The sequence below is a fragment of the Belonocnema kinseyi genome, chromosome 10, assembly GCF_010883055.1.
Source record: "Belonocnema kinseyi isolate 2016_QV_RU_SX_M_011 chromosome 10, B_treatae_v1, whole genome shotgun sequence".
Taxonomy (NCBI): domain Eukaryota; kingdom Metazoa; phylum Arthropoda; class Insecta; order Hymenoptera; family Cynipidae; genus Belonocnema; species Belonocnema kinseyi.
The window spans coordinates 82,611,153-82,638,302 of NC_046666.1; the positions used below are offsets into that span (position 1 = coordinate 82,611,153).

The 27,150-nt window shown below is 32.7% G+C and overlaps 1 protein-coding gene across 4 annotated transcripts in view; it reads right to left on the bottom strand.

Moving 5' to 3' along the window:
- The window catches only part of LOC117182181 (RNA-binding protein fusilli), a 141,491-nt gene that overhangs the window by 7,165 nt on the left and 107,176 nt on the right, over positions 1 to 27,150 (bottom strand). For 3 of the 4 annotated variants that reach the window (XM_033375239.1, XM_033375238.1, XM_033375237.1), the window contains exons 4-11: positions 24,724 to 24,813; positions 17,991 to 18,045; positions 17,148 to 17,258; positions 14,805 to 15,075; positions 14,429 to 14,644; positions 14,024 to 14,260; positions 13,566 to 13,758; positions 2,136 to 2,317 (exon numbers count right to left, since the gene is read on the bottom strand). In XM_033375239.1, coding sequence (XP_033231130.1) covers positions 2,136 to 2,317; positions 13,566 to 13,758; positions 14,024 to 14,260; positions 14,429 to 14,644; positions 14,805 to 15,075; positions 17,148 to 17,258; positions 17,991 to 18,045; positions 24,724 to 24,813 — 1,355 coding nt within the window. Of the gene's footprint in view, positions 1 to 2,135; positions 2,318 to 12,366; positions 13,759 to 14,023; positions 14,261 to 14,428; positions 14,645 to 14,804; positions 15,076 to 17,147; positions 17,259 to 17,990; positions 18,046 to 24,723; positions 24,814 to 27,150 lie in introns of those variants that run through there. The other variant, XM_033375236.1, reaches the window with a different exon arrangement.

Below are 27,150 nucleotides of genomic sequence, written 5' to 3' on the forward strand. Positions count from 1 at the left end.
CTAAATATACGCATATCAAGAGGCGCGCGATCTATTCAAATCATGCGAATCGTCAGCATCGAAATCTGGAAATATTAAAATCCCAATCTCCTGAATTTATTTGAAAGCAGTTAGCTGTCAGCAGATAGATATATAAATAGATTCGACGAAGTGCTCCGACCGGCAATCGTGCATCTTCGAGTTTTCAAATTCAGAAGAGGAGAAATGGGTTGCGCGCGCAACTCAGTCATTTACAGCGTCTCCTACTATATTCACACGGACATAGCCATGTCATAGTATTGGACCGCATCTCGTTTCAGATCTGGGATCACTGTCCACTCGTAGTATCGAGTATGTTTATAGCTTAAGTTTGGTTATGTCAAGTGTCAGTTAGTGTCACGATCGCAGTAATAATGCCTGTATAATTTATACAATTATATGAATAATGCCATTAAAACAAGAGGGGGAATATAAAAACAATAGAACGCAAATATAGATATTGAGGATTTTGCGTCTAATACCTCTCTCTTTCTTTGCCATACTACCCGAATCACAGCCCTTTCACAAAAACAACGCGACATTATTGTATCACTTATTATATAGGTTTTTAGCAATGACACTTTGCACAATAATTTTTTCCTCTAAACACAAACAGTTTGCAACTGCGCAACGGCATTAATAGGTTATATTTGTACTGGTACCAAACTTACATCACTGTGACGGCTTGCGTATTGCCGTCGATTAAACTCGTTGATTTTATAATCTCAGTCGATAAAGAAGAAACTTTCTTTATCGTTGGATACGAGTTAATTTAAATTCGTATAAAAAATTAATACTTGTTTTATGAAATTGCTTATTAAAGTTATTTAGAGTGTTGGTATAAATTCTTCAACATTCTCTCTCTCTTCTTCTTTAATTTTAGGATAAAATAATTTGCTTAATATACCTAATAAGATAAAATGGTATACATGAAAATGTAGCCTTATTAAAAGTCACGTACGGCGGGGCCTACATGGTCAGCTTAATACGTTACGGCATTCGTTAGCGGGCTCCTATTGGTCAGGCTCAACGTCAAGGGTTTGCACTTGACTCCCCTACTCTAATGCTACCCTTGCACGTAATCCAAAAATACAAAGTTATAAATATATGTGACTCGGGGAGGAACGGCAGATATCCTTGAATCGTTGATATTCATTGAACCCGCGTTATTCGAGATCTTAAATATTAAATATTTGATATAGAAAGTAGAATCTAAAATGTATAAGTTCCGCGTAACTTAGTGTAGTCGTCGAATCTAGTTTATATCTAACATTAAGTGAAGTTAGATATAGAATTTAATAATAATAATAAAAAGTTTATATTAACTGTTGTATGTGTGTGTCCCATGGATTAATGTGTAAAGTTTAGTGAATAAAGTTATTCATTTAAAATGACATTTAACTTGTGAGAATCTTAATTTCATCGCCTATGATTATTATAAGGATTCAAATAACCGCGGTAGTTGATTTTCAAATCAACGCCAGTCAGCAGCGAACCCTACGACTAGAAAAGGAATCCACCAATCAAAGAATAATTCTTTATATTATTTGGTGAATCCGAAAGGTAGGACGTAACAATCACATTTTCTCGTAGTTCCTAGAGTTTCCGCAGGTAGCGCTATCATCTGGGAAGACATGAAAATTTGAGGACAGTCGATCGCGATTGTGGGCTTTTTTAGTTTTTTCCACCCTCCCCGCTATAGGCGTGCTACTTTGTTAAGTAAATTCCGATACATTTATTTAATTCAACCTTTTTATTTACCTACTTTAATATAAATAAATAATTTCAGGATAGTCAGCCCACGCGCACCGAGTGTTTGCTTCATGCACGCACGCGCGTGCCTCGCATGGCGTGCATCGCATATGCGCCTCCATCGATGGCGTATCTGAGTACTGATCGGAACGCACGTCTCGCGGATTAATCCGCGCAGATGCCTCCACAGTCCGTGCAATCTGCGCACCAATTGTTATCTGGGTATTATATCGATATGATACTTTTGTTAGTATTAACGAAGAGGAATTTTATTTTAGTTAAATATTGTAAACCTTCGACAATATGCAAGGATCGAAACGAATTATTTGCAAATTTTATAAATAATTTAAAGAATTTTGATTTACCAGTGTTGCCTGCTGAGGTATTGCCGGAATGCTTCCATGATTATAGTAATTAGTCGGACTCACTGGAGGCGAGGGATGAGGCCAGTAGAAAATTGGCGAAAATGTTGGAGGAAATGCTGGAAGCGATGGTGGAGGCTGGAACATTGCTGCTGTAGCGAGAGGTGGTGGCATCATCGTGCCTCCTGGTGAAATAAAATATTACAACATAAGAACATTACTATTATTATTCATTTCCATCTTTAATTACTTATTCTCTCCACGATTCTATAATATTTCCAATTAAATATTTTCCCTAGGAGCAGAGAAATATAGCTTTCCCTTTTATATAAAATAATGGATTAATTTTAAACCAGACATTTATTTAAACTTTTTTACCAGACAAATTGAACATTCTGGTCATCTACTGAATGCAGGATGACTATAAATGTAGGACAAGAGTTAATAAAGTGTTTCGAACTGAAACGCGTTGCAATTGTGACTTGTAACCATTTGTGACACCAGTAGAAAGTTAATTTTGCATACGTGAAATACCAATAGCCAAATTAAAAGAGAACCCATGATTTCTATATACAAAATAAAACGAATACTAGCTATGTTTACCATTTAGAACAAATCATAAAATACCCTTTTATTTATAGTAAAAATTAGAGAGCTCTAAACCACATGATATCGTAATTCTGATGAGGAATCAAGAGCCAGGTACCATTCTCAAAGTTAAATAAAAAGTTTCAGACAGACAATTTCTTTTGCATCTCTTATCACCTTTCCGAAATGGAAAATGTATTTTTCTTCCAATTTAAAATTCTTAATTTGTTATGCATAATTTCCTGGTAACATAAGGCTCCTAAATCCTCGCCAGCTTAGGAATAATGATTGACTTGGCCTACCTGGAAGCACAGAAGTTAGTATTGTACGTAGAAGTCCCGCTACCAAAACGCGATCCACACTGCACCATTGTACAACATAATACAGTAAATTTTATTGTACGCACACGTCGCAACCACCTTTTGCGTTTTTTTGCCCCGACGCTGAATTACCATATCCACTCTCTCTCTCTTGCTTTCTCTTTCTCACAACCACCACATTCAAGTTTGAAAATAACAATTATAAATTATAAATTGAGCTCATTCCCTTCAGAGAACCAGGAATGTAATACTTATTCTTAATGTTCTTTAACTGGAAAACAAAAAATTAAACCAACCTCGTACCTCTGTCTTCGATTTGGAGAAGAAAAATAAAAGGACAGAAGAGAAAAGAAATAAGAATTGCAATATTAGAACGTTGAAGAAAGACAGTCACAAGTGAGAAGATTATTAATCGAATAACCATAACCAGAAAGTCAGAAAAAATTATTCAACTAAGTAAGAGAATAGGTTTAATTTCGCTTCTTTTTCTTCGATTTATTATTTTATCCAACCAAGGAAATTTGGTTCAGAATTTGAAGTCTTTAAATTTAGAAGCAAACTAATTTTCAAGTGAAAAGATTTATATTAAAATTTAAAAACATCAGATAACCTGAAGCATTCAAATTTTTAATTAAGGACCAAATTCGAATTGATGACTTTTGACGATCGTCCTGGGGATAGAAATGACAGAAAATAGAAAGGAAATACCAAATTTTGAAATCTATTAATTGTTTCTTATCGGTTTATGCATTTAAATTTTTTTATTTTATCATGAGGTAACAAATTTTTGTGATTTTTTTGCAAATAATTTTTGTAATAACAATTTTTTTGTAAACTGGAAATAACCAAAATTTGTGCATGCTACACATTTTTGCGGCATGATTTTTTTATATTATTTAATTATGCACTTATTAAAAAAGTTTAACACTACGAGAAGAAATATTTCAATTTACAAAACAACTTTACACTGTTGCTCGCAGTGTATTTTCCTTACGCAGAGGAATTTTTGTCTAGTCCATGAATTATTCAGCCCGTTCTCTAATTATTGCAAAAAAAATTGTCATCCTTTTTCAGTGTTTCAAACTCGCAAATTTGGACTTTTCCAAACGATTTTCACGCTTTAAAAACCAAAATAAACAATTTCTCCCAATAAGAAAAAAATAATAGCATATTTCTTCGATTTAAACTGAACAAATTTCATCTTCAACATCTACATTTTTTAAATATGCAATTAACTAAATTCGAAAAAACCTTTTTTGCAAATTTTCACCAAACTGTAATTTGCAAAAAATTGTTTGATTTCATCTCTAATTTTTTACTCTTGTTTAACACGAAAAAATTTGCTCGGCAAAAAATCGCTAGAATGATTAGGCTAACAAAGAAACTGCTTCTAAATATTTAAATTTGCATTTCTCAAATTCAAAAACCGAACAGAGGAGATTGTCCGATCAAACAAATGTTATCACTTCTTTCGATTTCCAAATCACCCCTTCCTTTTTTCTCGTCCCTATTCAATATCTATGCATTTATTTCAGAAAATACTATTTGTTTGTAACGTTTAAAATAAAAAAAAAGATAGCCCGTTTCAATTACCCTCCACAATAACATCTGAAAACATTTAGAAAATGATTGAAAAAATTAAGCTTTTCCCGAATTTTAGATTGGATTTTATTTTCTAATATTTTTGAGCCTCCAAAATCAGAATTTGAGTCCTCTCATTATCTTAAATTTTAAATCGGTCCATTTTTAAAAAGCATCCAGATCTTTAATAGTAAATGGCTCAAACCTGGTATTTTCCCAAAATTAAAAGCATCCAAATAAAAAATATAGAAAAATTGAAAGTAATCCGAATTTTTAAACATCACATAAAAGGTGAAATTCCCATGCATCCAAAATTAGAATTGTGTTTAAAACCAAAACCTTTCAAAATTTATATGGTTTGAGAGTTTATTTCCAAGTGTTTCATTACCATTTTGGCGTGGCTTTGATGCCATAAATTAATTTTTTTCAATTAAAAAAAGTTACGAATATCATTTTTAAGTCGAAGGAGCAGACATTGAAAAGCATTCAAATTTAAAAGCGTCCACAATTATTAAAAGCTAGTATTAATTGATTTTTTTAATTTTATCAAAGGAAAAGTGGTACGATGAGATTTTTTTAGACGATTCGCCCGAATGGGCAATCATTGTCCGTTTACCGTTCACCAGTCACAGCACAGGCCACGGATACATCGTAAACAGCACCACACATCAAAACCCGTTGGCATCGTCAAGCTTAGTCAATAGGTTGAACGTAGCAATATTTAAGTTACAAAATGTGATAACTATTTAATCTGATTTATACGTTTCCACGCTGCATGCCACCAAAATCCTCCAGAAATCATAAAAATCAAATACCCCGAGAAATAGAAAAGAATATTTTATTTCTGCGACAACTTTAAATTCCAAGATGTTCTCTTTTTTTTAACGTTACAAAATGTAACAGCATGAATTTTTTAAAATGAAATTGAATCACCTCTAAAGGGATTATTGCTGGTTCGTAAAGGTAATTCCAACATCAATAGGAAGAATCGTTTGAAGATAAGTATACTTTAAATCCATAAAATCAATTATTACCTAAATTATAAAATCTATGTTGTTGAGGATTATAAAACTTATTAGTAAAAATCTATCCTAATTACTTTTTGATTTTCAGTGGCAATTTCCAGATTTTAAGTGGCAAATAGAAACGGGTATAATAGTGAATAACAACAGCGTCACCAACAAAGAAACAATAGGTTCTGCAAGATTTAAAGTAAAGTGAAAAGGATTATCCATAAAAATCGTGAAAATAACGTACAACCTTAGGAGTTTGATGTTTTAATTGACAATGCAGTATGTTACGTGAATATTTCAACGCCAATTCGCATATAATATTAAATAAAAAATGAACCTGATAATCTATGTGCTAGACTTGCAAATGGAAATTTTATCATTTAATTAACTCATAAATTTAATTTACTACTCTATTTATATTTTCATTTCTAAAAATATGGTATTAATCTTTATAATTTGTGTAGGTCTTTAAATTCTTAAAACTTTTGATTTGTAATATGAATTTCAATTTACAATTCTGTTTTTTGCACTCTGGGGTTGTAAGCAGGCATCTCTGGTAACTTTTTGTTAGTAAATAGTACTAATGTTAGCTACATATTTAAGTCAATTTGAAAATGTATGTTTAAACTCTCTTTTAATATTAAGTTAACATTTTTTTTAATAAGTTCTGAAGTTTTTTCGTATCATTAAAATTAATTATACTTAAAATAAAGTGCTTGAATTTAAAAATGAAGAATTCAGTACGAAAAATCGTTTTATTGGTATCAACAGAAATAAACATAAAAATTTGGTCCATTTAAATAGACTGCAAAGCCAGTTGCAAAAGTTTTAATGCAAACCAGTTTTTCTTCAAAAGGAACGGAGATGCTAAGGTACAAATCATAAATATCAATATTTTATAAGTTTGACATTTAGAGATTTTGAACTATTGTCTAAATTCAAGTGTCATCAGTTGAAAAACTAAACTTTTCCTTCTTTGATTCTCGATTAGAATTTTAGGTTTCAAATTTAAAAAAAGAGCATACAAATTTCCATTACTTGTATTCAATTCCATAACTAAATGAGAAAAAAATCTCAGAACTTGAAATCGATTTTGTATGAAAAAATAAATAAAATAAGTAAACACTTCCCAAAGACGGACATTTTTCTACAACAGATAAAAAATTCTATATCACTGACTAGTTTCCTAAACTACCACCACTTGGGAAAAACACCAGAGCTTTCCAGGCTGGTTTATTCTCCAAAAATATTTTTCAAGATAGAAAAAATATTCCAATTATAAAGCATAATTATAAGTTATGTTTGAAAGCAATTTAAATTTTTCGCCACAATCACGTAAAAAATAAAGGTTAGGTTTAAACGTGACATTACAATAGCGAGAAAATTAAATTGCATAAATTAAAATAATAATATACGATGGTTTTCAAAGCTTTGAAAATAATATTAAGTTTCAACACCCTCACCATAAAAATAGCCTTAAAAAATTAAATGATAAACCAGCCTGGAGGTGAAAAATGAGCGAATAATAGCTTTGATGATAGAAAAAGGGCAAGATAGCTTAGAAAACAGGGAACGGAGATTAAAAATAGTGACAGAAATCCCCAATGTGTGTTGCGACACAGAATTCTCCACTGATTCGTTACGCACCAAAGATACCTGCGAGCCCCGTGAAATTTCTATAAAGAACGTAACAGGATTGATGAACGTACTTTTTTCTACCCGCCTACATACTTCATCAACATTGAAATTTAGGGTTCTGCCTCCAAAAAATGCATGCAACCAGATATGAAAAAGCAAAATAATCTGATGATTCTCATGCAAAAATTCCCTCCTTTATCAAACACGCACGCATATCTTCCCTCTTTTTTCAATACAAAAGTTATAACCCGAAAACGTTTCTGAGATACAGAGTTGGTCTAATCATCTTCAATTTAATTTTTAGATTTACGAAGATGAAGAAACCGGGGCGGATAGAAAAGTACGACCACCCAGCAAGGTATCAAGGATAAGAAACCACCAACCCGGCAAGCTTAAAGATATCCACGAGACACGATTACATTTATTAAACATGATTATTGATTATTGGTATATAATCATTGATATACAGAGTTTACATAAAAAAACGGTTGTGCGTGTAGATGTGCTCGTACGTCTGTGTAGAAGTGTATTTCCTAGATCCCAATATAACGTGTAGTTATAATGAAATCCTCGTACGAGATTTATTCTTATCGAGATATCGAGACTTCATCCCATTCCATTGCGCTACGTAGTGCATTGGTGCATGATCATTAGTTAGCTTTCGCTAGGGCAGAGGCAAAAGCTTATAAAAAAACCTCTCTTTTTTCTCAAAAATTTGGCTGCTTTAGAGTTCTCAAATATTCATTTTCATTTATATACATCATTCTCGTATTATTAGAAACGAGAAAAGAATGTCTTACAACTTTAATTTACAGCCAAAATCGCGTCAAATTTTTCGGTTTTTTTCAAGCCTGGGTTTACGATTTGGGCGTGCAATTTAAACTGCAAGATTTATATCTACAATTTTTAATCTTAAAGCTGCGAATTTAGAATTTCCTGAAATTTATGAAAATTAGAAGGCAGTGAATTGAAATGTCTCTAAATTAAAATTAGTTTTAGAACTCTAAGCAGGCATATGCAAAAAGGATCTGATTTAGAAAAACAACAATTGAAGCTTAAATATCAATAATAAACCAAATATTTCTCAATGTATCCTAAATCATCCCATAATTCTGATCCCCTTTAAATATCCGTGCAACAGCAAAGCCAAATTATTGCAAAAAATAATTTGATTTTTAATTTCAAAATTAAAATTCAAAATTATTTTTAAAGCCAACATTTTATCTAGTTCCTGGAGACAAAAGAGGCCCTCTAAATTTCTGTCCTCGACATTTTCCCAGCTTATGCAAATAAATAGATTAAATTCGGTTAATTTAGAAATCAAAAGCTCCCCAGCACTAACAAATTTAATTTATGAATAGAAAAAAGAAAATCTCGTACTCTGAATTTCGCGCCACAATCACGTCGAAATTAGAGGTTCTACTAGCTAGGTGTTGGATTCAGAAAAAGGTGCAAAATTTAAAACACAAGTTAGAAATTGAGAAATCAACCAAAAAAAATTGCCGTGAAAATGTCGGTCGACGAAGAAAAAAAAATGATTACGAGCTCATGCGTGCTGCGAATATTTCCAGGCAAAGAGAGACAAAACTTAAAATAATAAATATCCGACGAAATTGTTTTACAAGTGTAGCCTAGTCGTACCTAAGACGAGAATCTGACGCACATAAACGGAAAGCGACGCCGTCAATCACCAGTTGTTAGCCATCCACAAACCAGACAACACATTTGACACAGAGTCACGTTATAATGCAGCTTATGTCCAGTTAGTACAGAAAATAGTAAATAGAATAATTTAATTATTAGAATTTATAAATAATCTTTGCCCATGATATTCGTCGCATGAATCCAGCGAAAGCCAACGGAGTGATGCGATGCATGTGCACGAATTAGGTAATTTCAGGACGCAACTTAACCACCGATTTACCATTACTAATTAAACGAAAACCGAAGAAAAGACACCACAAAGAAATGTAAAAATCTTTTTAACACAAAAAACATGTTTGCACTTGGATCAGACCACCTGAGAAAAAGATGTACTTTTCTGAGATTGATTTCGTCATTTTGAATTTCTTTTGGATTTTAATTTTAATGTAAGAATCTCTTTGTTGAGCAGAGAAGTGGTGACAAAATTTCAGGCTTTAAATTGTAGGAATTAAAAGCTTTCTAATACGAAATTATCATAATTTCAAGCACATTGTATTTCGCGTATCAAGGTGGCGTCCTATGCGTCAATCTTGACAAAATACGTCAAATCACTAGACATTTCAGCCAATGATATTCTCCAAGTAATCTACAGAAAAGCTTTCATTGGCTGAAAAGTTTAGTGATATGATGTTTTGCGCCCAGTTTAGCGCTACTATGGGACTCCGCCCTCACGACCAGTGCTGCTAGTCTGTACCAGTGATGGCAGAACCCGGATATCTCTGGCATGCACAAAATTGATGCATATGTATTTTTAGGTCGACACATGGTGTTACATAACCTTCAAATACGCAGGAATCACTACTGTGCATGCCAGAGATATCCGCGTTCGCCCAGCACTGGTCTGTACTTACAACGGTAGCGCGAAATTCAAATTTCAATATTGGGTCGCTTTGAAAAATACGACAAGCCGAAGGTTGATCCTCAATTCTCCACACTTTGATGCACACGATTAAAGAGTCAGTACAACTATTCTCAAGCATTCAATTCTCCATGGCTTCAATCAGAAATGTGACTCGAACTTTGAATCATGAATACAATACAATCATGAGAAACTTAAGACTTAAACTTAGATATATAAGTTATTTTAGAGTCGACTATTTCTGACGGAAGACTAGGTATCAGCCGATCCGAGGAAATTAAATAAAAATGCCTACTACTCGCTACCACATATTTGAAGAATGGCTGTGTGCAAGACGTCAACCATACGATAATAAAAACACATGATACATCTTCGAGATGGCCTTTCTTCCGTAATAACAAAGATGTATGTCCCTCCACATCCCACTACATGCGTTCAACCAATTTACTAAAAATTTTCCTGGCGCAACGACGAACGATCTCCGCATTCTTCTCTTTATTTATTAAACGTACAAGCTTGGCAAGAATCGCGTATATTTGGCCAGAGTCCTTATCCGTTGCGCCTAGGAAAATCGAGAATTAGCTCGTGGAAATTGGAATATTTCAAACTCAACATTTGGAGATGTGGAAGATTTTGAAGTTTTTAAATTTCAACATGAGCTCTATTTTTGGTCTACACGGATTTCCTGGAATTTCCACAAACTCATCCTCGAGATATTTCTTGGACTCCCAAGTAAGGTGTGGTAAGCACTGCGTAGAATATGAGACACCGAAAGTACTAATCTCTAAAATTAGAAGCTGCAGTCTTTCAGCAAAGAATTTTAATTGTACTGATTTATTCGATTTTTAAGAATAAAAATCCTTTGCTGAAAGGTCGAATCTCTAAATTAAATATAATAAACGGAACAATGAAGAATCCTTCAGGGACGCATTCAGATGAATTAAAAAAGGACAAAGATCAAAAGATCAGGAGACTAGCACCCAGTGCTCCCATTAACAATAATTCTTGAACACTAGTGTAAAATAATTGTCCATCAGAAATAGCAAGGAGCATTATTAAGTACTAAACGCTTCAGCTCCTTTGTACTTTCAATTCTTAATTATTGCGAAATGTGGCCTCTTCCTTGAGGGAAAATGAGGAATGTTAACTAAGGAATGTTGAGGGAATTGCAAAAAGCGCCTACCTCCAATATAAAATCTAGCTGCTCTCAAAAGCTGCTTTAATTAGATAGATTCTATCAAAATATATATTCTGATTAATTGTAGGGGTTTAGGAATATTTTGTACAGAACACGCACACGAATTTCGGAATGTAAAACTAGCAACAACCAGTTGACATAGCAACTAGAAAATCTACTGAGGAATGAGAAGAAAATTCTAAATAAACTATACATTACAGAAAAATTCTATACGATGAGATTTTCTCAATATTTATATATATAATATTATATATTTCAATAATTAATAAAAAAATAATACCCTTCACTTGTCGGTCAAGGTAAATGCAACGATCATTTCTAAGTACACTTTTATCACCATAAATATATGGAATTCAATGTAAAGTCTCAAAATATTGAAGCAATTAAGGCACTTGTGGTTTGTCCTTCCGGACGAAACACTGGTGTAAATATATCATCACGAGTTTCATTAGAAAAAATGCAATATCAAAACTTACGTATATCGAACCTCAAATCATAAGAAAAATCTGCATATTCGACTTCTTTTCAAGTTTTAGAAAAAGCTGCAATTGATTACGAATCTGACTTCAAATGGGTTCCATTTTATGGAAGTTTTATTTTTTAAATAAGTCCTGAAAATAATGTTTCTTTGCTTAAGGAATAATAACCTTTCCTTACAATCATCTTTGAAGTCAGACACGTATTTGGATTTTAAAAAACTCCTGCATGCATCGACCCTATTGCATTTGTCTTAAAACAAGAGTAAAAATACCTAATAAGAAACGTAACGCTCTTTAGAAACTAAAACAGTTTGTTCAGTAATAATAGACGTAACTATGATTAATAAAATCAAAAGATTCAAGGAAAAACTCGGTTTAATATTAACAAAATTAAATTTTTAGATGACCTTTTTAGAAGAATTCGTAAATTTTTTATTTATATTATTTAATCTGCTATTTTTATTAATCTTAAATGTTTTACGAAATTTTATTTGTTATAAACTTCAAGCTTGGTGGAAATGTATTTTCAAAATAAAATTAAATAATTTACAACCTTGTTTTTTGTAATTTTATGAAAATTGACTAGAAACTAGTTGACGAAAAATGTTGTGAAAATGTGCATTTTCCAGTGTGTGTTGAGTTTTTTTAATTGTAAAAAAATAATATTTTAAAAATAACTTCAATATTGTCAAAACATTTGCCGTTAAACAAAATTCGCTTAAAATCACTATGGTACTTCTCTGTAGAAGCTCTAGTTGATTTTTATTTTTAATTAATAAATAATATTAATTCAAACAATGTTTTGATAATTTTTAGAACCGACAATTTTTACTTCGTTGACAATTTTCCGTCGGAAAATTCCTATTGTGTCTTTTAATAATTACAGTTTAATATATTTATATTAAGCATAAAAGATGTATTCTTTCTGCTTTTATTATTGCTGAAAAAATGATTTCTGTTTATATTTGTAAAGAGCCTAAAATTTCTTTTTATTTTTACTCTTTCTTTAATGCCATGCAACGACTCCCTGGTCAAAGTGACCATCTCGTGGATTCGTTTACTTTTCGGATGCTAAGAGGTTGGAGGCGATGCATTCGGCTGATAAGAATCAAGATTGCAGATGAATCCGAGAAAGTAAGGCACTTAATAATATCTTAAATTATTGTCACGTGTGGTGAAAAAGTCACGTTTTTTGTCAGAAGGATGGTAGTTTGTTTCCGCTGCTTCACCCAGAATGGCAGCTTTTTTATACGACTTTGGTGCCATTTTAATATTTCGATTTAAATATAATTAAAATTGCAATCGGTTACTTGATCCGGGTGCTGAATTTTATCAGTTTAATCTTTCCGTCGAAAAACTATGCTTTAAAAAACATCTAATTTGCCAAGAAATTTCGGCTAGCTCAGACTCTACATTTGCGGATAAAATTGAGCAGGATAGGCCAAACTGGGAGCAGTAGCCTGGGTGGGAAATCCAGCCGGAGTTTGCCAAGGGCCTCGTTTTGGAGCAGTGGCACCAGTGGCTTCGGCTGGAAAAGCGGATTCCCAAGACCTCTTCAAACCTACCAAAGCGGCGGGATTGAGTGGAGCTTGAATAAGGGAAGGCATGAGCCCGTGAGACTGAGGAGCCCGGTGAAGAATTGGGTACCGAGAGGGCATATTAAATAGTAAAAATGGTGCTTGAGGTTGCTGGGCATGCTGCTGGGCCGCATGAATAGCAGCAGCATGTTGCGGTGTCATGGCGTAGGACTGAATTTGATGTTGAGCCGGCGCAGGAAGCGCTAGAGCTTTGCTCGTGTTGTTGGAGGTAGGCGATACTGGTGAGTTGGAATTGGGAGGATTCGAGGCGAGAGCCATCAACCAAAAGTCCTGATTCCTGAGAGCTTGCGCTTGCGCTTGAGCCTGGGCTTGGGCCTGAGCTTGCGCCTGGGCTTGAGCCTGAGCTTGCATTAGTGCGTGGATGTCCCATAAGGGGGGTTGAGGCGTCGGCATTGGGACGGGGGCCGAAGGCTGTTGATGGGTTAGAGGCCCGGGTGATTGCGGGGTTAACGTACCGGGTGAGAGCAGAGGTTTTGTCGGAGTCGGTCCTGTTAATACCAGATTCATGTCTTCGCCGCTGCACTGGAAGACCTCAATGTAGCGCTGCTTCTTCCCGAAGATCATGTAGCGATGGTGACGCTGAGAGGCACAAGCGTACGCAGAGCCTTCACTGTTCATCTGGATGAATGCTTCACCTGAGGGTTGACCCTGGATAAATTGAAAATGCATTATTGTACTTAATGTCAGCTAAGGTGGAATCCGAACTACCAGAAGCTCCGTAAAGAACATTGGACTCTCATAAAGCAGCCAGTGCTCGGAAACGTATTGGTGGATTATTTGAATATCGTCTGGCGCACCTGCATCTTACATCGCGCTCAATGCGCTTACCGAAATTAGAGCTAGTGGAAGGCGGAGACACTTAGCGAAAAAGGTATTTTATGTGAGTACGGCATTCAGAAAAATGTATATTTACCTGTGTGTTATAAACCATGTGGACTCCTTGGTAAACGATGTTTTTCGAGTGCTCGCCCATGAACTCGAGGATGTGCTCGACAAGCGCTTCGTAAGGAAGTCCACGGAGGCGAACGCAGTCTTTGCGAGTTCCTGACGTGATGACATGTTGCGGTAAAAGTGTGCTGAACTTTGGCATCGGTAGCACTGGCTGTGGCATCCTGTCGTACGCTTTTGTGTCACTCACTCGGTTTAAAACCTACAATCATAGCAGAAAAATTCGCGATAGTCAGTTTCCACATAAAATTAATACCTTCTCATTACGATGAGAATGTGAAAATGGACACATATTTCCATTTCTATTTATAAATCTGCTGTTGCTAAAACTGTCACTTAGAATGCTATTTTGCTAATGAATCAAGTTTACCTGTTGAACTTCGGCGGTTGTACTCCTAAAAAGTTCAATGTAGCGGCTTCCGATGCAATCCCTGTGTTTGCTAAGAGCCTTCGCCGCATCCTCTTCCTTTGCGAAAAGGACAAAAGCATCGCCAGTTGCCCGACCGTCTGCCTTTTTCACGAATAAGACTCCATCTTCAGCGTCTAGAACTTGGCAGGGTTTTTGTCCGGACGCAAAAAAGTCCAGCTGCATAGAATTAGTAGGACATTAGGAAATGGGTACAGCTTGAGAAGAAAAAGAACGTTCACAGTCTTAGTTATTTCAATAAGCGCCAGTAGAGGTGTTTTGGAACTCGGTGTTTAATAGGAATAGATTTGAATTACATAAATATATTTTGAGGGCTCACCACTTGTTTAGCTACACAGTCGTAAGGAAGCCCTCTCATCCGGACGATAACTTGAGCTCCTCGAGAAAGGAAGGCATGTGCTTCTCCACTGGTGCCTCCGGCGACTCCAACAAAGTCATCTCCGGATGCTTTGTAGACTTCGATATAGCGAGAGCCAATATGATGCTTATGCCTCTTCAACGCCATATCCCTGTGTTCTTTACTTACAAAACGTACTAATGCTTCTCCGTTCCGCCTTCCATGCGGACTCAAACACAAGGCAACACCACCCCTAAAATTCAAAAATATTAAATATAACTCAAAATAAACTCTACATCGATTTGGAAACAGCAATTTGCACAAGATAAAATGGTATTCATTTGAATTGTAAAATTTTAGATTTAGTTCCAATTTTCACGAATTCTTCCCAGCTGCATTCTAAATTAAATCAGTTCTAATTAAAAGTTTGACTTAAAATAAGAAAACGATTTGATTAGCCAAGTATGGAACCTATTTCACGTTTAAGAGCACGTGATACTTTACCATATGATAAATTTAGGGTCCTACATTTTTTATCCACAATTTTTAATTTAAAAAAATAATAATATCACTCAGGCTTGAAGAACAATGATGTGGACGTCTGGACAGAAATATATTTCTGGAAAATTAAAAAATTGTGGATAAAAAGTGTGGGAAACTAAATGATCATGTGGCAAATTATCGCACACACTCATATACCTATAATAACGACCTCATTTTTTCAGTTCTCTGAATTTACTTTGAACTTAAGAACTTCTTCGTACCTTGAAATTTTTTTAACCTAAGAACTTTTTTGTATGTAAAATATCGGCCTCAAACTTCGAGAAATGCAAGAGTCGATACTAAATTACGTTTATGTACGATTTCTTTTTTATCTCGCTGATATTTTAAATATAAAAAAGTTTTTAAGTTCAAAACATTTCAAGGCTATGCCAAAAAATGGTCCCAGTTAATTTCTTTGAAAATAATTTTTACCGAAATTCCTACTCCAATGATGTACATAAACGTATTTTATGGCCTTCTCATACATTTTCCAAAGTTTGAGTCCGATATTTTATTCACAAAAAAAGTACTTAAGTTAAAAAAGAAATATTCAGTCAACTGAAAAAGTGAGGTTGGTAATGTAGGTATTGGAGTGTGACACATGCTCTTAAGGGCATGTGATAATTCATCGAGTGGTAAATCTGGTTCATTTCTAACAGTTTTTTGTCCACGAAAATAAAAATTTTTAATAACTGAATTCGAAAATGCTAAAAAATAGTACAAAGGCGTTCCCCAAACTCTTCTTTTGAGGGATACTAACAAAAAATCTCTTCTGCTTAATAAAAATGTTATGCATGTGCCCCTAAAGCCTTCAAATTTTGTATGAAAAATAATATAAATAACATAATAGCATCACTTTAATGCCCTAAAAGACTTTTAAAAAAGCCAGTCTTTATTTTGGTAAAATAATGTTAATTATAAGTCCAAAATTTAGAGTCTCAAATCAGACTTAATTGTGCCAGACCGAAGAAGCATGATCCTTGACCCTAGATAGAAGTAATCGTAAGAGCAGTGAGTTAGTTCTTCAGTTTCTCAAAATACTTCTTGCTTGCGCTTCTAAAAGATCTCTAAATGTAAACATGTACTGTATCTCGTATCATGATTAATCGATCTACCCAGTGACAAAACACTCATAAAATCCAAAATGATAAAAAAACTTACACATAATGAAATTAATAAAATAATGAAATTGTACTAAATATTATCAGGATGACCACTGCGACCTCAGAAAAGAATTTCGGTCAATCCCCAGATTTCCAGACATTTATTCAAGCCCTAATTTTCAAATCAAACCCTTAAAAACTTAAAAAAATATCTTACAGGGTTCAATTCTGACAAAAAGAAGAGGAAACAAGCACAAAGAATAAAAAAATGCTGAAACAAGTGCAAAAATGCATTCGCTTGAAATAAGCATTTAAATTTACAAATTTATAAAATTCGAAATAAAACTAAATATTAAAAGACTTTAAAAATTAAGAATTTTTAAATTGTTCTCGGTAAAAAAAATGCACTGGAATAAGACAGTTTTCTGGTTGCGGTCACCCTGGTTATAATAAATACAGGAATAATAAAAATACAAAAACACATTATGAAGTTGCCTAATTTTACCTCATAGACATTAATCCCAGTAGCTTGTACAAAAATATGAGACAAATTATTCGTTGAAGAAAGTTGCAGCTTTAACAATTAGATTAAAATGTTAAGAATCACATTTAAATGTGTTTACTGGTGTAGATACAAGGTATTTCTTAGGTGATGTATATCAAATTAAATTTTACTTACTTTGCGACATTCAGTCCTCGGAAAAACTTTGCGATGTCTTGGTCAGACAACTGCCAAGGAAGCCCTCGCGCCCTAACCACACAATTACTGTCTACCTCTTCGTCTTTTGAGCTGAAATAAAAGATGAAGGACACCATGGCAATATTGACACTTCCATAAAATAATAATTATTGATAAAATATGTCCAGGAGTTAACATTTCTCTTGTGAGAACACGTATTAAGTCAGATATTTGAACTCATTGAACAATAGCCATCCCAGGTTCTAAATATTTTTCATCATAATTTGGCTTCTAAAATATGATATTTTAGGCTAAAAAATATTTACAATATTATTTTTTCTTTAGAAATGCACTTGCTTCACCCATTAATCTATTAGAAACTTCAATCTTTTCTTTATTTAAAAAAATTATTTTTTGTATTTCAGTAATATTTTCTTAATTGCAAAATAGCTTCATTTGAATCTATTAACTGCAATCCAAAAATCAAAAATAAATTCTAAAAATAGGATGAAAGTTAAGTAAATCAATAAGAGCAGCGACATTTTATTCTATTTCTTTTTAATTTAAGTATAGAGATTATCTTCCCGACTTAAAATGTCTACCAACAAATCATGATTTAATCATACATATACATTTTACAGCTATTACGAAGTATTTAAAATAATTTAAACATAAAAAAGAATGAAACAAGTTAATAGTTCTTTTCCCAGACTATAAAAAAAAGTACATAGAGAATTTTCAGTTTTCAAATAATCTAAAAATAGAAATGTTAAGAGTTTAAAAATTTGGGTTTGCCCAAGAACATATAAACTTCAAATAATTTTAATTGACTTCTATACTCACCATATTCCAGGTTCCAAAACTAGATTAACTGCCTCTGGGGTTTGAAAGACGTGACCTGCAACATACAATAAAAATGTTTTCAATGTTAAACCATTTAAATCACAAGAGAAACACAATTTTAGCAAACAAATAAAAGAAGTATCAAACGGTTTTCTAAAAAACGATACGCGTATGTCCAATGAGGAACATGGAAATTTGGGATAAGGCACCAAAATTCAGTGAGCGCAGCGTAGGACCAATATTTTCGAAGAACATGAGCTTGGAGATTTCGTAAAATTATTTTCACGAATATTAGAATACCCCGTATATGAAAATATTGAAAAATCATTCGAAAACGAAAAAAATTACAAAATCTTACTATACATAACCTAAAAATATACCGGCAACAATCCAGCAATGAACACAACGTTTGTCGTAAATGACAAAATTTATAAAGAAATAAATTAACACATAAAAACACTAATATTAAGTGAATTTTTATTTAAAAAACAGGCGGTCATAAATATATAAGAAAATTAAAATCACGACGCACGAAAAAGCCAACAAAAAGCGTCAGAAGGTTGAAAGTAGTTCAAAGCATGGAATGTGGTTGAATGCATCTATCCAGACGAAAAAAAACACTTGTTGAGTCGTGTTTTGCTTTTACGCCAATGAGCACGCTTTTACTTGGTGGCGAGAAATAGAATCAATTTAAATTTTTTAAATTTATAACTGAGTGCAAGAGAAATATTAAAATTTTTTTAATTCTTGACCACTTCTTGACATAAATAATAAGTAGAATTACGCATAAGCAATGAAAAATACCTAAGTAAAAAAGAATGAAAACGAATTATAAAGATTATTTCCTTAAAATTATTTTATTGTGATGGATTATTTTTTTATTATTATTAATATTCATTTTTCGACATTTCATAATAATTGGTAGAAATGCGAATTAATTACAAAAGTTAATAAATATTATTATTAATAATTGTTAATAAATATTCTCTTCAAATGCTAAAAGTCTTCAATAGTTTGATTGTACAATTTTGATCGATATAAATTTTAACTAACCAATTTTTCATTTTTCAATCTATCATTGTTTAATTTTTGGTGTTTCAATTTTAATAATTGAATCGTTGGCAGAAATAACGTCGCTGGATCACCACAAGGAAACTTTTGTGTATATATGGACACTTTTTTTAAGTTGATTTTTCATATTTTTTCTATTCACTTTTTTTTAAGTTGACATGTGATTCTGTAATACTATAAGTATTGTCTACATGTTCGCATCTTTACAGATTGGCAATCTGGAACAAGGATGTTACCGCTAGTAATAAAAAAGTGCACTTTGTCCCACTGTGCCCAAGTGTAGGGTACAGTGGGACAATACATGGGACACAGTGGGACGAGTTGTGTGTGCGCGCGCGTGACTATGTGTGAATTAATAATCATATGTTTGTAATCTAGAATGATATAAAAAATTAAAATTATTACCTAAATTAATTCAGAATTAAAAAAAATCTTTTTGCATGACATTTGAGAAAAACAACACGAAAAACTTGAAAAAGTCAACAAATGAATGTGATTCACAACAAGGTCATACATACCTACTAAACGTACATATTATAATTTAAAAACAATTTATTTTAGAAAAGAATCAAAGTTTATGTACATGTAACATCTCTGACGATAAAATTTTAATTTTTACTGTACATAATTAAAAATAATTAAGTTAAATTTCTCTACTTATTTCTTTCGAAAATAAGCAAAGATTTGCACGCGAACTGTCCCACTGTGCCCCAATGGCATTCTTCTATAGATAACATTCCTTGCTTTACTATTTTTTGCAATGAAATTGATCAATTCTGCTGAAATGCGTTCCATATGGATCAAGTAATGTGTCATAATTACTTTTGTTAGCAAACTATTTTTTGAGAGTACCTCAAAACAAATAATATTTCGAACCAAAATTTTACTTTTGAGGATCAAAAATCACGAATGATATAAACAAAACGCTGCGTTTTCTGGTTATGCATTTCAGGTGAGAAATTATGTCTCTACCTAACCGACGACTGAAGTGTCACAAATTTAACATAATATATTATAAAATATTTTTAATGGAACGGTACCATTATGCCCTATGTCCCACTGTGCCAAAAACTCTCTTAATTTTCATTTAATCATCAGATAACTTCAATTCGTTGAGTGCTGAGAGAAATACAATGGGCCAAATACATTGAATTTGGTTAACTTTGCCCCTATTTCATTAATATCTTCGTAACAGCTAATTTTTTCTTTATAAATGTATTTGGAAATTGTTTTTTATTTTTTAAGAACTATGTAATGAAATAATAAAAAAGATAAGAATTATTATTTATTGTAAAGATATTACAAAAATAAAGTTATCTCCCATGCCTTTGGTGCCATTATTTTCCCCTCCGCCCTGGACAATTCTGAAACTACTGAAAATAATTACTCTTCTTTTTAGAAATAACATGTTTGATATTGTTGATGGATCTGAAAATTTTTCTACTAGCACACATTTATTAACAAATTCAATTTTCACATTTTCGTTGACAGTTTAAGAATTGCAGCGCTTCCTTGGAATAGAAAAACTGCACATTTAAATATTTTAATTTTTAACTATACTTAATTATATTGACAATTATAAAGATGAAAAATTATAGAAAAAAACTGGGAACTGAAAGATACGTATTTGTTAAAGTTGCATTCAAGAATTGCGACAGCAAAGAAGAAATATCCGAGCGCGAAGCGCGTGATCCGACAGAAGGACGCCCAAATTAGGTAATTTTATAATTAGGCTTTCTATAAAAAAATCAAACATTTATTTCGCGGTTTACGAGTCCCCTCTGCAATGCGAAAGTTTAATTTAATTTATTTTTTTTAATTATTGGAAGACGGAACTAATTCAATATTTTAAATCCCTACACTGAGAAAACTATATCGCACAAATTACAATATATATCGTAATTTCTGCGCTATATATCGTAATTATCGCATTATAATAGCGCAAAATCGTGATATCGTACATTGCAAGTTTTTACATTATATACCGCATAATTGTGCAATCTATAACGTAAGAAATGCGGATTCCCATCCGTCAGTTACATTTTGCGCTTTTGCTAAATTGTATTAAGTAAGTTCTAATTCGTCTACAATAATTTGATTTATTTCGGAGGAAATATATCAGTAAGTACATATTTTTTTGTGTTTTATGTCGTTGATTCTACATGTTTTACTGAAATGTGCTCACTTCAGCGCAACGCAGTCGACGAGTTCAGAATTATTTTCCTAACCTCAGTGAAACTTTCGGCGAAATATGTTTAATCATTAACAGTTGCAGGTCGTACCTGCAGCAAATTTTTAATTATCTCTGTGATTGTTTTAAATCTAGAGTCCCGATTTATAGCTCGAACTGACTCATACTCTGCCTTTTTCCCATTGCTGCTAAAGACGCTGTAGCAGACGACAGCAACAAAATTTAACTTCATTTTTGTCTGTGATATTAGTGCAAATATCGTACAAAGCTCCGGGGCCTGATTGTACGTTATCATATTGCGCTTTCTTGCAATATAGAGGTTTTGCGATATCATTGTGCGATATCTTATTCTCTGTGTACATCTTCTTATTTATTTTAAACATCTAATAGAATTAGTAAAACAATGATAAATCAACTATAAGTTCGATAAATCATTTTTTGATCTGTGAGATAAAAGTAGGTAAGCGCAGACATTGGAATGTAAAAAGCAGTACAATTTTTCGTAATTTTACACCTCCATCCTGTCTCCTCTTTCTCAAGTGCCTTTATTATTTAATTCCCTGGAGGCGCGTTTCGCTACCAAAAAACGAAACCCAAGCAAAATACCATCGATTTGCGAACGCAGCGAAACACGTTCCTGAGAAATTAGCATTTCGTAAATATTTCTCCTTACCATGCTTGTTCGATTTCTGCAAATCGATCTCAACCCGATTTACGATAACGATCATCAATTGCAAAACAGACTCACACTGTACATTATAAAATCTGATATGCTTTTACTAAACCTCAAATAAGTGTAAAAAAAGTACACTTTTGATTTGATCTATTTTAGTAATGTTAAAATATTTCTCAAAAGGTGATTTTGAACTAATTTTGACGCAAGATTTACAGTGCAAAATTTTTGAATATACCGATCTAGAAACTCACAAATGAAAAATTAATTTAAAATTTAAAATTTCCAAAATTACTATATATACACACACGCGCGCGCACAATAGTCTGAAGAGCTAACAACCCGTGAAGCCAGGTATATGTTAATAAAGTCACTTGAAGTGAGTGTACAATATGCCGGTCGTGTTGTCAACCCCTCGGCGTATACCCGTGCAGAAATCGTCCGATTTCAAACGTAATACCGATCTGGCCCCGATCGGATTTCCCGATCTGGCCCTGATCAGTAGAACCGTGCGGCCCATACCTGGGCCCGACCGATTTCCTACTGAAATGCCATCTCCATACGCTCGAAGAACTATTGCTGCTTGTTTTTTTCTGGTAGTGCAATGAAATTTGTATACATAATACTCGTTTAAAATATTCTAGCAATGTTTATAAATGAATGAGGCGAGTAAGCCACGTGTTCAGAGGCACCAAACACCAGTCAGTTGACCTCGAAACCTGTGCGAGGAACATGAGAGTAAGTAATTACACTCTGCGGGCTCATTGAAACCTAACCTCAAATAAATTAATAATTAATTAAATTGATTAAGTTCTTTTGTTTTCAATTATTATTAAAGAACTCAAGGTTTTTCGACTTAATGTAGAGTTAGAATCATCAAATCTATTGACAAGAAATGAACTGCAGTATGCACAAAATTCTAATGTTTTTAAATTATAAGAGTAAAATATGTGATACAATCGATTATGTTATTGATACTTTGATTCTGTATTAATAATAAATTTAATACAGAAATACATTAGGGACAAATTTTCATAACATTCCAGCAAGAACTAGTTATACAAATGCGCATGCGTCGCATTCTGCATCTAATTGGTTTCGCGCGAAGTTTAAAATGATAAACGAAGTTTTTTTTTCTTTTTTATTATAAACAATGCAATTTTAACTTATAAAAATGTCCATTAAATCGAAATGAATTAACAATAATAAAAATTAATTAAATGCATATTCTGTAAATAATATTTAAAACAACCACAAATATTTAATACAAAAATTGTCATTTTTTTTTAAAAGTGGTTTGGTCTATATTTCTTCTTAACCGATTTAAAATAATAAAACAATCTAATAAATGATGGCGAAATTTTTTGGCAAAAAAATTATCTACAACCACCTTCTTGAATTTTTCAAGAAGTAATGCAATTGACAGAAAATTGAATTTATTTGCAGTAAAATGTTAATAGATCGTGAATCATACCTTATTTCCCGATGATTTTCTTTGGAAGGAAACTGATACCATCCACAATAATTTTACGATTTTCAAAAGTATAATTCAATTTTGTATTCTGAAACCTTTTCTTCTCGTACCTGTAGTACGTTAATTTTAACTTAAAATAACTTAATTGGGAATTCAAAATATTAAGGTGGCCTTCGAAAGGAGAGGACTATTCGATAGTTTCGTGTTTACTTATATTAAAACTCCATTTGTGAAATTCATGAATGGATTATAATGAGACTCAACGTGTACCGATCGGACACCGATCGGGTTTCCCAATCGGGTGCCCCGACCTGGCCCCGAACTGGGCGTGTGTATCATGCGCGACCTGGCCCCGACCAGGATTCCCGATCGGGACCCGACCTGGACTGGTCTGGCCCCGATCGGGGCCAGACCGAGATTTCTGCACGGGTAATTGATATTTTGAAAGTAATGCCTCTTGCAAGTATACAATATAAAAGAAGGGGTGCTCATAGTCAGGAATACAAATCTCAATAAAGAGAAGTAAGGAAAATAAACGACCTCAGTTGAGAACCCCTGTGATAAGAAGCCAGCCTGCTTATAATATTATATATGTACAAGTCTTGACCCGTACCCATAAAACAGTACTGTTCACTTACGACTTATGTGATCAAAAGTATGTTGCATGTTTCAGGGCCGTGCTTAGGTAAATAAAAACATTGTGTACATAAAAAACGTTTATTGTAATAAACTTCAACGTAAGGTGAAACCTTAACCTGTTCAAAAAATCCTCGAGGATTTTTAGACTGCGTGAGGAAACCCGTGAGTCAGTCAATTGATAATACTCGTCGATTTCTTTTTTTTTTCAAGGAATGTGAAAATCTATGAGGATTTCCATCTATAAATCCTGTACAAAAATAACACGAGGATTTCCTCAAGGTTTTTTTTAATGGGGTATATGATATGCTTAATATTTTGAAAAATACTGCTAGCAACTTTGAAAGTTAAAAATGCAAGTCATGCAGTTTAAAAGAATGATAAGTTCATAACTGATTCAGATGTTAAGTTTGAGTGTGAAATCGCGAATAAAGTGCGACAATTCAAGTGAAAAAATTTCATTCTTCAACAATTCGCGTTTTTAAACTTTAAACGAACTGTCAACCGTTAAGTAATTTTCAAGGCTCGTTCAAGGCTGGTGTTGCTCAAAATTCCGTAATACTAGTCCTAGAGTTATACTCGTATACCTGTATAGCGGTCAAGTATTCTTGGCCGTATTGGTTTTACGCCAAATTCCGTATCAAACTTCAATATGCAAATAATAACACTTGAAAATTTGTATTCTTACCGTCTTTTATCATCCTTTGGATGATGTTGATCATATCCTGAATTTCCTTGACCTGATAATCATTATCTACATCGGACGAAAGACCAAAATCTAATTTGAATTTGTTAAGGTTCATATCAGTGTTTCATTTAAGAAAACGAATACACATTATTTATACCTATCAAAAGACATGTATTATTTGAAAATATGATTTCTTCCATACATTATTTATAAATATTATTATTCAATACTGTAGAATATAGAGAAATACGGACAGAATTGCTTCATTTTCAATTCACCAAAAAGAATGAACTAATTTGAAGAGGTGTTTATTTTTATAATTATTTTACAATCAAATTATTATCGATAGTAGATAGACTTTAAATCAGAAAATTATGAATTATAAAATTATAAAGATAAACCAGCTGCAAATTATCATTCCGTACGTCAGTTAATATCACGCCAAACATAGTCAATGGTCACTAGTTGTGAGAGTGGAGATGTCCTCGAAATGATTTTTGATTCTTTTTTCTTATATTGATAACAGATTTGTTTACATTGCAAATTTAAATTACATATTTGACATTTACGTAATATCTAGTAACACATAAAGCGCACCCAGTATACCCACGAAAAAAGACAGAATTTTAATTTATAATGATTGAAGTTCAATAATTGTTATTGAATGTGACAACTAAATTGATTTAAACTGTTTACTTATAGAATTCAATTCTAAAAAAATAAACCGTGCGCCATAAAGAGGACTAAGTAATATTAGTCACATTCGGATAATTCACCTAAAGTTTGTAGCACTTGGCGGTATTCCAGACTTATTAAAATGTTATAACCTTTTGAAACTAAAAGAACAAAATAAAATTCACTAAAAAGTTGAATCTGTTAATCATAAAAGGCTCTAGAATTGTGAATGTGTTTTGGTAGAAAAAGCCTTTTATTTTAGGTTTCAGCAAGTTTGATGAAAAAGCTTTACATTTTTTTTATTCCTCAACTTTTCTGGAAGCTTCTAATTTATGACTGCACCCGTTATCACAGAAGATTTCTTTAGGAAAAATCTCTGATGTTTACATCATTCAATGATAATGTATTTGCTTACAGCTTTGAATTACAAATGCGAAAGTCCCTAGGTTTATTTAACCCAGAGACCAACGATAAATGTGAAAATTATTTTTAGAAAGGAAATTTTATCTAAAGTTAAACAATTAGCATGGCTAAACATAATTTGTAGAATCGAGAAAAATATTTTCATTGATAATTGTAATTAATCTTGAAGGAATCTGAAGAGAATTGTATAGTAAAATAATGCAGATTCTTAATCTTTACTTAGCAATAGTTATTTTACTTTTATAACAAAATATAAAACTCTAAATAACTATTTTTAAACAAAACTATTCTAAACTGACATATTTTTTTCTAAATTTTGCTTTCAGTTCTCTTCCAAAATTTCTCACAATTAATAGGAATATTTTCCTGGATGTTATCAATCAATTTTAAGAATAGTCATTTTCAAACTTGAGATAACTAGTATACAAAAGTACATATATGTTTAAAAATATGTTAGAATGTTATGCATGCAATATTGATATTTCATAATAAATTATTTTAATATATTAATATAACTATATTTAAAAGTTTTTAATTTTTAAATAATGAAAAATGTTTAAATTTGAAAAATTATCGATTTTCGATTGTAAGGGGTTATAGTTGAATATTTAAAACTGCTTAACTACAAAGTGCGTTTTGTTACCTATATTTACCTCTCAGGGTATTAGTCCAGTCAATGAAGGATTTGAGAAAAAAATTCGTAAAAGTAGCATTTTTTCACAGATACGTTGGCAATGGCTTTATAAAGATATTCTAAAAAGTCCCTAAACATACGTGTACGGCAAAGTTCCGAAATTTTGGAAAGTGTTAAAAAATAACATGTTTTTAAAAATTACTCGAGAACTGTTGATTTTAGGTCGAATATGGTGATGTGAAAAAATGTTCATAATTTTATAGTGCACAAAAAAGGTTCTATCTATTGTGGACCTATTATCAACGGCTGCGCTATAAAACTGGATTAGCTGCACAATTCTTTTATTTCTGAAAAAATAAAATCTCAAATATCCTGGAAAAAACGTCAGAAATATATAAGGCGATTTGTACTGAAGCAAATGCAGGTTCCTGTTAACAAACAAAAAAACGACTAAGTCATTTGCATGACAAATTATCAGTATAAAATGAGCTCAACTTCAGTGTACAATTTGATATTTTTAAGGGGTTGCTTTTGAGATGAAACTTTTTGCAAGCGTTCCTCCAGTTTCATACATTTTCCAATTTGTAGGTCAGAATAATAATATTTAGGGCCTCTTTTAAAGGTTTAAACAAGTCAATTTCAAAATTTAAGCTATGATATCGGAAGCAGCGGTGATTATGAGTCCTAATGGCAGC